Below are 12,936 nucleotides of genomic sequence, written 5' to 3' on the forward strand. Positions count from 1 at the left end.
ATTACTTTAAAATTACTCTAGAAAATATGTAATTATTCCGTTACAAAATTACTGATAAATGTAAGGGATTACAAGTAATTTCGTTACTTGTAACGGATTACGTACAAGTCTGATGTGCACCCTTGATAATGTTTTCAAGAGTACAGGGATACTACCGATCATCGGACTGATAAACCTGGCGATCTTCCAGAGCCTTCCATACGCTCGAGCTCCTCTCCCTCAGCGCATATGTGTGGTAAAGCTCCTCCTCACCTACCTCACTTTTAGCCTAGCCCTTTGGTCACCTGACCTCCCCGTTAACCAATAAGCGTTCAGCACCTTACTCCTCATCTTCCAGTCGCAGACCAATCAGAGTCGAGCCTCGCGGCCACGCGTTTATTCAGGCTTCACGAGAGGCCAGACACCTGGACAAAGAAAATTTTCACGTTAAAATAACCTATCGTCTTGTTAAAGTTTAAGAACTTCATGTGAGTCTACGCCCTCGAATTTCCGGGCAGTCCCAAATTAATTTAGATTATATTGACCGCCCAAATGCCTTCTTGCACTACAACTGATGTTGTTCTGCTTCCAAAGTCAAAATTTTGTTCAATCCTAGATAGTCTTTAAAACTTTGGACATTTAACCTTTTGTTACTTTTGTTAACTGCAACATATGACATTGTTTTATGTCCTATGTAGCAATAAGCTTTCAGTTATTTAACCGCACGAGGCAGTGTAGTTGATTTACTAAAATGCAGGTCTTGACAGAACGTGTTGAGGCCGTATGGAACAGGCATAAAATAATTGGCTGAAAGAAGTGAACACACAAGTCACTACTAACGCAAGAACACTATAAAATTACATAATATATATGCTGAAGATGGAAGGGCCAAGCAGTTCTTATAATTCTCTGTATAGAAATGAAAACAAAATAGCACGGTAGTTTTGACTAGTTTTCATCACGTTCTATTAAATCGAACCTGGCTTGAGCAACATTATTGAAAGGCATCCTCCATCAAATATCTTTGTATATTGCAAATTAACGGAGAGATCATAAAGTTGTAAATATATTTTAATGATATCTACAGCTGCTCATTCTGTTCTATAGGCGTCATAAATATATACACAGAAAGATCTTCTCTGAAATAAAGTTTTACGACGTTAATGTTCCTGAAAGTTGGGCATTAAACAAAAGCTGGCTATGACTTCCATCTAGGTAATGTATCTGAATATCTATATAAGCACGCTTCGTATTAAGGAGCACAGGGTCGACCTACGTTAATACGTTCTTCGACAAGATAAGTGCATTAGCTACTTCCACCAGATTCCCATTCAATGACTAGTGTACACCGTGAATGTTTATTGAGACAATATATGCAGACATAAACTGTCGCTTTGGCGTGATCAGAGACTTCACATAAAAATGTGCTCTCGTAATTCTCTGAATAGCAAGAATGAATGTTAAACGTTTATTTGTAGTTTACTTTAACGTTTACGTTTAGTTAAACGCAAACATGCGCAAAGTGGATGCAATTCAGTTGGGACGAGTTTGTACAGTAACGTCCGGAGATAAAAGCGTGCAACTACAGCGTGCGCTATGCAGAAACCTTTGCATCTGCGCTATGCAGAAACCTTTAAACCTGCCACTCTCAGCAAATGAAAAGTCGCCTTTTACGAGCGGGCATGGGTCTAGCAAGGGAGCGGGGTGTGATACAAAAACATTCGGAGCGAAAGAGAAAACGCCTCTCGAGCTGATAACATAGGCGGACAGATTGTCTAGCGCTATCATTCTTGGCCGTTGGCCAGTGATATATCTTTGCAGAAACCCATATTGAAAAAGCTTCTAGACAACAGTCAGACGAGCTACGGATCACACAGATGCCTGGATCTTGCAAGTGGTGAACATGTCTGCACTCTGGATTTTCTTTGCGCTTCGTTCCATCGTCGCGATGGGGAACACGGAAGGCACTGCAAGGTCCTTCATCGTCGACTATGAGAACGACCGCTTCCTCAAGGACGGTGAGCCATTCCGATATGTTTCCGGATCCCTACACTACTTCCGCGTGCCCAAACCTTACTGGAAAGACAGAATGACCAAAATGAAACTGGCAGGACTCAACGCTCTGCAGACCTACGTTGAATGGAGCGGCCATGAGCCGGAACCCGGGAAGTACGTGTTTGAGGACAACTACGATCTCGAGACGTTCCTTGAAACTGCGCAGGAGGTTGGTTTGCTTGTGATATTTCGTCCAGGCCCTTATATCTGCGCGGAGAGGGACAACGGTGGCCTGCCTTACTGGCTTCTGCGCCTAAACCCTAACATGAGGTATAGGTCGTCCGACAAGTCATACCTAGATGCTGTGGATAACTGGCTAAACGTCCTTCTGCCCATGGTGAAACCATATCTGTACAAGAATGGTGGTCCTATAATCACGGTTCAAGTTGAGAATGAGTACGGACAGTACTTCGTGTGTGATCATAACTACATGCGACACCTAGTTGAAGTTTTCCAGCACTATTTAGGTCGAGACATAATTTTGTTTCGTACAGACGCACCCAGTGATTCTGCATATAGATGCGACGCCGTGAATAATACGCTGGTGACCGCCGATTTTGGTGCTGACACAAACATTAAACGTGCATTTGATGTTGTCAAGAGAGCACAGGGAAAAGGACCTCTCATCGTGACAGAATATTATCCAGGCTGGCTCGACCATTGGGGTGCTCCTCATGCGAAGATTGATTCTCAGAAAATGCTGGAGACCTTCGAGGAGATTCTGCAGTATAACGCGTCCGTCAACTTTTACATGTTTCACGGTGGCACAAACTTTGGATTTAGCAACGGTAAAAATCCGCCACCCCAGCCGACCAGCTATGATTATGGAGCACCCCTCAGCGAAGCCGGAGACCCCACAGATGTTTATTACAAGATCAGAAACATCACCTCCAAGTACTTGCCACTTCCACCAGGAAAACCACCTGCGCCTGCTCCGAAGCTCAATCTCGGCACCGTAGAATTTACGGCAAGTAGTTCCTTGCAAGAGATGTTGAATTTCTTTAGGCAGTATGCTTACCTTACTAATGCTACCTCGCTCTACCCAATTACCTTTGAGGAACTTGGCCAGGACTTCGGGTATGTTGCGTACACAACGACGATCGAATTTCAACCTAAAAGCCCAACCGCTTTGGCAGTTCCTGGGATCAGTGACAGAGGTTATGTGTACACGAGGGCAACCAGAGCCGTGCTCAGCAACGATCACCTTACGTACAGCGTCCCTGTTGTTGTTCAGAAAGGAGAGAATCTTACAATCATCGTGGAAAACACAGGACGTATCAATTTTGGACCTGGTAACAAGGATTTCAAGGTAGGACTCCTCATTATACAATTGTTTTCTTTTCATTGTTTGGAAACCATTTCAACCTGACTTTTTACTCAAAGCGGCAGTAACGTTTTTAGCCTCATAATGATGTCAGACGTAGCCTCTTATGAACGCCGCAGACATGCGCATCTGATTATAACTTATATAAAAATATACAAATATAACGTCACTCAAAGCTCAGAGCATTAGTCATCCAGTCGAAGAAGCTCATGCACATTTCTTCATTGACTGCGAGAACCGCGGGAGAGTTGTTTGAGAGAAAATGATTTATTTCCACTTTTTACTTGCTCATCTGGTTTAAGATAGGTGGAGAAGTTGGTTATGGCCGTTGCATCTTCGCCAGGCCTTCTTCTAAAGTCCTTTGTCGAAAGTGTTTTTTTTTTTAATAAATGTTTACCTTGTTTTTTGTTTGTTTCTGGTAAAGCTTTTTCTCTTAGCCCCTCGAAGATAAAGAGAGACCTAGAGGCTATATATCTTTTTTGTCAGGGAAATTATTTATTGCGGCTTTAGCAGAAAGCAAAAAGGTGTGACTGCGCAATATAAGACCGACTGCTGACTCGTCCTATAAACAAACTGCTTCTGTCACATTGTCAGCTCAGTATAGGTCAAGGCAGACTGGTATCAATGCGGTGATGTCGAGTTTCATGAAGACTTACCCTATGTGGGTCAATGAGCGCGTGCTTTAACACTGAACTTGTTAATAGCCAGTTTGCCTATGTCTACACAAGACGCTGAATGCTTTTGAGCTTCCTGTCAAAGGTGGTGATAGAAAGTCTATATTGAGGCCCTAAAGGACAGACATCGAATGTCTGCGCTGGCTGTCGTGAACAATGCTATCAACAGAGAAACTGTTATTCGCTGATACTAGCTAGTGGGCGTTTTCAGATAAGGTCAACAACAATGACCGGCGAGCATTTTTAATTTTGATGCAAAAATTATTTTCCCTGCTCCCAGGCTCAAAGAACTAAAAGCAATCCTTGTTTTAAAAAATGTATTCGCGAAAAAAAAAATTGCAGTTACGTCCACATTTTGCGTATCGCGCAATGTTGGCATTTCGGGCAGCTTCCCCAAAACGTCTGTTCTGGATACGGGTATAGAAATAATTTTTGACACATTGGGCTTAAGGACTGACAAACAGTATTAATCACCGAATATTAGGGTCGCTATTTGGAGGAACAAAATCGCAAACACGGCACATTGCGCTATAACGCTCTGGATTACATTTTTTTTCTCCGTAGCTTTAAAAGCGGAGGTCTCCAATCTTTGCTAGGCTGTTGCCTTGCATATCGTTCATCTTTGCGTGAGATATTATATTGTTGTCCTGGTTAGCGGGAGGAACTAGCAAGACTTGCTCACACAGAGGCATTCAACGAAATATGCATTATTTTGAGAATCATTTAAATAAAAAGGTCATCTTTAATATTCCTTAAGCTCTCCGCAAATAACGCTTATAATATGTACAACAGAGTCTGCAAAAGCATTATGCAACGTTTGCGTGGTTTTGAAGTTGTAAAGCGAGAAATAGGGCCAAGTTCAGGCTAACTCGGTTACCATAAATGGGGCGTGGCGCGGACGTATCGATTCTTCACAATGTCATTATTAAAAAGAGTAAAAATGCTACGGGGGTGTCAGGAAAAGACAAACTGACAGCACAGAAGTGGACGGTAGTTTTAACGGGAAAATTTCTAATACATTTTCGTTCAACCGACCCTAAAATCCCCATGGGCCGGAGCGATCGCGGGGCGCCACCCTACAACATGCTTCGCAGTGCCTGTTTCAACAGCTTGCGTTTAGCGTCTTCGTCTACTTGACGTAAAGCAAACAACCGGAGCGACTTTGCAAACAGATCAGTGTGCAACCTTGGCGGTAACATGAATTAGGAGGTAGGGCGCGGCAGAACCTGAACCTGTGACGCCTGTGAGCGCCGATAGATCCGTCGCCGCAAGAAACAGCACAACGCAAAGAAAGAAAAAAAAGAAAAGAAAAGAAAGGCGAGTGAATGAGATTGTTTGTAACTTAATTTATTTAAAACGATTCGGAGAATTGTGAAATCCAATTTGGGTAGGCTCATGTGACATACGTTAGTGATGGTGCAGTAAGTCACTTTAACAGGAAGTACCAACAACACGAGCTGCAGATCAGCAAGTACACGTCAGCGAAATGTATGTTTCCCGCAACTGGACATGTCAAGAGTGCCTGCGATAGAATCTGGGGTCGTGCCAAGCACCAGGCAACGTTTCACAACCTCCGACTGCCCAACAAGTCGGTGATCAAGTCGGCGTCAGAGATAGCTGCACCACTGAACACTAAACGGCCTAATGTGAAACTAATCCACCCCCGGAAAGCTGACGTCAAAGCGGTCTGAGGCATGAAAGCAAAGGAGTGGGACTCTGTTCCTGTTGTGCGTGGAATTCAGTCTTGTCACTTGTGGCAGTGTACGTGGTCCGACATGTCGCAACTACACCTGTTTCAGCAAGAACAGTAGACGCAGAAAAGATATATCTTTGAAAGTAAAGTCTCCTATGGCTGGGCGAAAAGCAGATCGAGGTCGAGAGCTTGCGGTTCCACTGAGAATTAACGAGCAGTGATCGCTACAGGCAAAACGGGAAAAGAGTGTTCCTCCTCAGAGTGCCAGGAGAGCGCCGTGACCGACTCAGGTCAGCGTCCGGTAGAAAGAAAGCACGCGAGAAGCACCGAATGTGCGCACAGGACCTTGATTAATTAAACTCGTTTCAATTGTACCACTTTAAACATGTGTTATTTCATATCACTATTTAAACCTGGTCGTAAGCAGCCCAGCCTCTATATGAAGGGTGGACCCCGAAATTCACTGATCCGAGAAATCTTTATTTAAATGTTTAACTTGTGCTTCAAACTCACCTGTAATATTTTGTATGAATTCTTATTTTTCATGAACTCGCGTTGCATGGCTTTGTCTTCACAAACTTTCTACATTTTTCGAACCCTTTCTTGCCCTTCTTCGGAATCAGTAACGCCCTACCTTTCTCTACTCCTGTTACGGCAATTCTGTACATTTATCACTCTGTAAAATAAAAAAAGAAAGAAAGAAAAATATAGCCAAGCATTTTTGAATGGCCTGATTGGAAAGATAAGGAGCCTTGATCTGGGAAAAGTAGAAAAAAAATTAAGATGGCCTTCATTTTAAACTGATTTTCCAATTATTGCAAAATCGGTAACCTTTCTACATTTCAGTGTATGTTTTATAGAAAGGTTATCGTTTTCAATCACAATGGCAAGTTATGCGAATATTAAACAAACGTGTCGAAATCATGTTAAAAAAATTGAATTTCCAGTCTTTTAAGACCCGGATTCATAAAGTTTTGAATTGCTTCGTAATCGATAATACATGTTTACCTCCTTTTATATTATGTGCAGCCTCTATATATAAAAAAAATACTAACCCTAAGGCGACAAGAGTTTTTCTCTTATAAATATCCAAATGGACTGTATCGCGCAAGTCACAAAAACGTGCGCGTATATCAACAGCGACTTTGTTATTTTTGTTACTCAAGAGAAAATTTATTTTCCGCACAAAAATTTTGAACATGTTTTTGCGGTTGCACCAGTAAAATATATCTTTTGATAAAAAAAAAAAAAATGTCGACCGGACATTGTCGTTTGGTCCTATCTTAAAACGCCCAATAAAAACACTCTCAGTCAATCGGAATTCTTTTTTTTTTTATCTTTATTTCCTATGTGTTATCTGGCCCTCCACGGCGGCGGATCTATTGGCGCTCGCAGGCGGCGCAGGTTCACGTTCTGCCTCGCCCTACCTCCAGTCCTATATCATGTTACCGCCAAGGTTGTAGCCTGATCTTCTTGCAAAGTCACTACGGTTGCTTCCTTTACGTCGCGTAGACGGAGATGCTACACGCCGGCTGTTGAAACAGGCACCGCGAAGCATGTTACAGTGTGGTGCCTCTTGATTGCTCCGGCTCATGGGCATTTTTGGGTCGGTTGTACGAAAGTGGATTGAGAATTTTCCCTTCAAAACTACCGTTCACCTCTGTGCTGTAAATTTGTCTTTTCCTGACCACCCCGTAGAATTTTTACGCTTTTCAATTGTAATAAAATTGTGAAGAACGGGTATGTGCATGCCCGATTTATGGTAACCGAGTTAGCCTGAACTTGGCCGTATTTCTCGCTTTACAACTTCGAAGCCTCACACACACTGCATAATGTTTTTGCAGACTCGGTTAGTACATATTATAAGCGTTATTTGCAGAGAGCTTAAGGAATATTAAAAATTACCTTTTTTTAAATGAATCTCAAAATAATGCATATTGCGTTAAATGTCCCCGTGTGGGCAATTCTTGTAAATGTCTCCCGCTAACCAGGACAACAATATTTCATGCAAAGGTGAACTACATAGAAGACAACAGCCTGGGTATGTTTGAAGACCTTAGCTTTTATAGTTGCGAAGAAAGCACATATCTAATCCAGAGCGTTATTGCGCACTGTGCCGTGTTTGCGATCTTGTTTCTCAAAATGACGATCCTGATACTCGGTGATTAATACTTTTTGTCAATTCTTCGTATGTCCAATTTGTCAGTAGATATTTCTAGCCCCGTAGCCAGAACAGATTTGTGGTGGATACCGCCCGAACTGCCAACATCGCGCGATACGCAAAACGCGCACGTGACAGAGAGGGCGCTTACAAATTGTTTTCGCAAAGACAGTTTTTTTTTTCCGAGAAGAAGGATTGGTCTTATTTTTCTGGGTATGGATACAGCAAAAATATATTTTTGTTATCACAATTAAAAATAGTCACCGACATGGTTGTTCGATCTTATCTAAAAACGCCCCCAGTCCGCTTTAAAAAAAAAAAAAAAAACCTTTCAGAGTTCCGCGGTGAGACTGTAGCTATTGTGATGAAAATAAGCACTGTTGTCCTCATGACTGTTGCTTTATCATGTCATATTGATAACGTGATAACGAATTCGTGATTTCAAGATTACTGGGTTGAGGGAATAGCTGCAACAACTGGCTTTAGTGCGTATCATCTACGTTATCTGTACTATCAGTACACGAGAGCGGAAAACAACCGAGAGTGGCCAGAATTGACGTCGACGAAACTTTAACTCGCCTAAACGAATTTTCCAAAGATAGAGATTCAGCTTTCTTAAAAGAATTGACATAATCACATGGACGATATCTGGTTGCGCTGGAGTATTTATCAAAATTGACCGGGGAAACAATCAGGTGTGGCTGATTAGTTACTCAGCAAAATCGATACCTTATATTTTGAATATGTTACTCAGAATGGCGATATTCAGCGAAGCGTCCGCTGGTAGTCGAAGAAGTTCTGCTAATAACATGAGGAACCAACAATCTAACGTATATATTTCAGACTGGATACTTTCGCACTTCTCGATTTCAGGGCATTGTCTCCAACATCACTCTTGGTGGGCATCTTCTGACCAACTGGACCATGGAAGGGGTACCACTTTCAACACCAGAACAGCTCTCGTTATTGTCAAAATTCCTTATGACGCTGAATGGCGAGCCCAAGTTCGAAGTTCCCGGTATCTTCTTCGGCTACTTCATGCTTCCCAGGGGACAAGAGCCTCTTGACACCTTCCTGGATCCAACGGGATTCGGCAAAGGAGTCGCGATCCTCAATGGCTTCAATCTGGGACGCTATTGGCCGTCCATAGGACCCCAGGTGACGCTGTACGTTCCTGGAACGTTACTACTTCCGTATCCTCAAGTTAACCTCGTTGCACTCTTCGAAATGGAGTCCGCGCCAGAAGGTCCGAAGACTGTGAAGTTTGTGGAGGTGCCAAATATTGACGGACCGACACCTACTTAAAAGAAATGAATGTGTTTTATCTCCCTAAATTTACAACGCAAAGATATTGTTAATAATAAAAAGATCCTCTATAGACCAAAAGCCAATATTTTGGTATTTGTTAATTATTTGTTCAGATAACAGTGTCTCAAGAGAGTTGCGGTTATCGTCCACAATTCTTTCAACTCCCAAACGAAAAAGCGCTTGAGTAGTCATGAAGACCTACATGCTAAACGTTTTAAAAGATAACTGCCTTGATGTAAATTTATAATTCTTTATTGTATTCTCATCTGAACTATACTGCAACCTCATCTGGGGTAACACCACATTAACAAACCTGCAAAAATTATTTTTACTGCAGAAAAAAATGGTTAGAATAACATGCAACCTGCGTTATAATTTCCATACAGGCAGTTTGTTTAAGAAGTTTAGTTTATTAAAAATTCATAGCCTTTATGAATACAGATTGATTTTGGTTTATAAACAGAAAGAAGGAAACATAAATCTTGTCAAGTCTAGCCGCATTGACACCAAATCTACACGTTCACTTAACTTGAAACATGGAGTGTTGGAAGGTTGTCTACTGTTCTAGTAACTATATGGTAGGCGAATGTTGCGATATACCATACCGAAACTGTTAAATTTCCTTCTAGAAAAAGAAATTTGCACTGACACTACCTCCTCCAAGGCTTTGCGTTGTCTTTATCTCTAGCAGTGATTTCCTTCCCCTAGTCAAATGAATCTTTAAATTTATTTATGCTATATAGAATGCACTCTTTTTGTGTTTTTCGGTTTTCTGTCTGCAACGACTGTGCATACCATCTGTTTAGGTGATTAATAACTGTTTTGTAATCTGGTGCATATACTATACTTATATGTATATTTTTTTTTCTTTTTTGCTGCAATGCCAATGTACGAGCCGAAAGCTGGTCAAACCTCCTTTGACGCTTTTACCCTTTGCTCCACGATGCTTCATGGAAAATAAACTATTAATATTATTATTATTATTATTATTATTTCATTGCTATTTTATGTGCCTGTGGAAGGCATCACACATAGGACATCAACAGAGTCAGAACAAACAAGCAATAGCCAGACTCCTCTTCAAGTCTGCCAAAAGTGGAGCCAGCAGCATGTATTACAAGTTGGGCAGACTCAGGGACAATAACTTAAGCGATAATACTTAAAAGCTGTCGATATTCTCCCTAAGTAAAACGTTCATAAGTTCTGGATGTTCAAGATCTTGACGGATCTGGTGTTCGTGTTAAGTATGTCGAGCAGCGTAATATTGAATACGAATGAAATACGAACAGCGGTGCGGCTATCCTTCCATGCATGCTGCGCAACCTAGAGGTAACTAGGAACCAGACTTGTGCTCGTTACTTAAAAATGTGATGGATTACAGTTACAAATTACCGAGCCTCAAATGTAATGGATTACCGTTACAAATTACTTTTGGTGAAAAGTAACAGATTACTTTACTCGTTACGTTACAAATTACTTTCACGTTACTTTGTTCGTACCCTTTCGTACCCTTGCTCTCTTTATGCTTCTGAATGTTCTGCTCGTATTGCTCCAGTTACTGTATTATGCTAATATTTTTAAAAAGCAGCGAGTAATTAAAGTAATACTTTACCAATATTTTGTAACGAAATTACATCCCAAATTGCTTCCGAAAAAAAAGTAACGTAGCAATTACAAAATTACTTAAAAAGTAACGAACTACAAATAATCCGTTACTTGTAACGGATTACTTTTCAAGTCTGCTAGAAACTGACAAAACTGCGAAGCGGAGAGAGGGGCTACGAGGGTATGCACATCGGTGTAGGCGCGCACCCTCGCAGCTCCCTTTCCACTCCGTAATTTTATCAGTTCCTATACTCGAAGGACAACTTTCTGTGGCAATGAAGTCAAAGGTACATGCCAGACCACGCCGTTTCATTTCGCAGCTGAATATAGACCAACCAAAGTAATTTGCTGGGTGTAACTTAACCAGCTAAAAATGTTACAATGTTACAATGTTATTACTCTGGATATGCGAAACTCAACATTTTTTTAGCTTCTTCGGGCTTTCTTGGTCTAAGTTCGCCGCAGGTTTTCTAGTTTTCTGCAACACGTGGCGTCCATTTCGAGAGTGGTGTATCGTCGGTTCCTTCCGTGGACTCGCACTTTTGTTCACCCCGTAGGATTTTCGCGAAGTTTGGCATCCAAAAGATGTCAAAATGAACCGGGTATGTAAGGTGCAACGTGTACGCGCAAGTGAGTGGGGCACTTGGAGTCTCTATTGTTTTCTACACCAGTTGGTTAGCGAGCTCACTAGAGTGAGCGAGCAGGCGTCAGGACTGAGCACAGGATGCCCGGCACCTCTGGATTTTGCAGTGAGACCTTCCGCTATACATGTTTTGAGCTGTGATGCGCCTCCAACGCCCGCTAAGGCCAGCAGTAACTATACACAATCTAAACGGGATCTGACTGGGCGTTGTACACTGTGCGTGCTTCTATTTTGGTATATCGCACACACGTGTTTACGTATCAGTGACCTAAAGAATGAATCTCTAATGAAATTCACCTCATTTCTTAAATTGACCCGGCATATCTGCGTCTGTCGTAAGACAAATTGAATCTGACGAGATGGATCACGGTGTAACATACAACGCTACTCGGTCCGAGTGCTGCAGTAGAAGGGTTGGCTTGTTGTAAGCAACAGGTGAAACGGAGAGAAAAGAATATACGTGCATGCTCGGCGATCGCGGTTTAGCAACCTTAACAACGATCATCTTACGAAAAGATGCACCAGCAGATATGTGCCTGTCATGGCGAAACTCATAGCGAAATCAAAACCACGCAAGTCCTGAACTACTTCACCGAATAACAAAAAACCATTAACTCCGCCCCCCGTCCCCCCAATTAGTTATTTTCATTGCCATAGAAAGTTGTATCCAAGCAGAGTTGCCTCTGTGTAGTGCTGCGTGTATTGCAGGTCACGCGCTCCGCTCTTCGCATTTCATTCGTACTCGACAGAAGATGCTAAATATAAAGAAGTAACTTTGAACGAATGGTTCGAGTGCAGACGTCTAGGGAATGTCTTATAGGTTGAAACAGAAGTTTGTCTCACCTTCTTGTGCCAGAACGTCTCTCTGAATTGCTTAAAACTAACATATCTAGTTACACTCTTCAATAGTAAGAGCTACACCACAATAGAAAATGAAAAAGAAACGGATTCTTTTTCTGCAAATTCGAGCGCCTTTTTCCCCATGGCTTTTGTATTTAAACTAGCAGCTAGCTTACAAAGTGATCCTAATGATCTAGAATCGAGAGAATCGTGTAAATAAGACGAAGTTGCCACATTTTCTATTAACTTGTAGGATTCAATATTTTTTATCCCTTGCGCAAATCTACAGTAGAATTAAGCCGGCCCTAGTGGCCTACTGGAATAAACTTGATGTGGCCATAAAAAGGAGGAACAAAAACATCCACCTTTTGTGTTTCTTATTTTTATTTAATTTTTTTATTCGAAGAATACTGCCGGCCGACAATTTCCGCCCAAGGCATAGAGGAGTACACAATACAAGGGCAGAAAATTATACATGAATGCTTAAACTGACATTTTATGCAGCAAGATATGCTAGTAGACATAATGATTATTAATTTATTATAACTATTCATCAAGGGCACTATCAAAATATTTGAATGTAGCAATGCTTGCAATGCTTTAAGGCAAACCATTCCAATCGTGGACGGACCTTGGAAAAACACAAATATTTAA

General features: G+C 41.6%; 1 protein-coding gene across 1 annotated transcript; it reads left to right on the plus strand.

Moving 5' to 3' along the window:
* Nucleotides 1–1,719: 1,719 nt before the first annotated feature.
* On the plus strand, nucleotides 1,720–10,174 carry LOC8032280 (beta-galactosidase). Its single transcript, XM_002409358.5, has 2 exons — nucleotides 1,720–3,343; nucleotides 8,760–10,174. Exons 1-2 carry the CDS (start codon nucleotides 1,883–1,885, stop codon nucleotides 9,189–9,191), a joined length of 1,893 nt encoding a protein of 630 aa, XP_002409402.4. The 5' UTR covers nucleotides 1,720–1,882; the 3' UTR covers nucleotides 9,192–10,174.
* Nucleotides 10,175–12,936: the final 2,762 nt, after the last annotated feature.

This window comes from Ixodes scapularis, unplaced genomic scaffold (genome assembly GCF_016920785.2).
Source record: "Ixodes scapularis isolate PalLabHiFi unplaced genomic scaffold, ASM1692078v2 PGA_scaffold12__126_contigs__length_90152505, whole genome shotgun sequence".
Classification (NCBI taxonomy): domain Eukaryota; kingdom Metazoa; phylum Arthropoda; class Arachnida; order Ixodida; family Ixodidae; genus Ixodes; species Ixodes scapularis.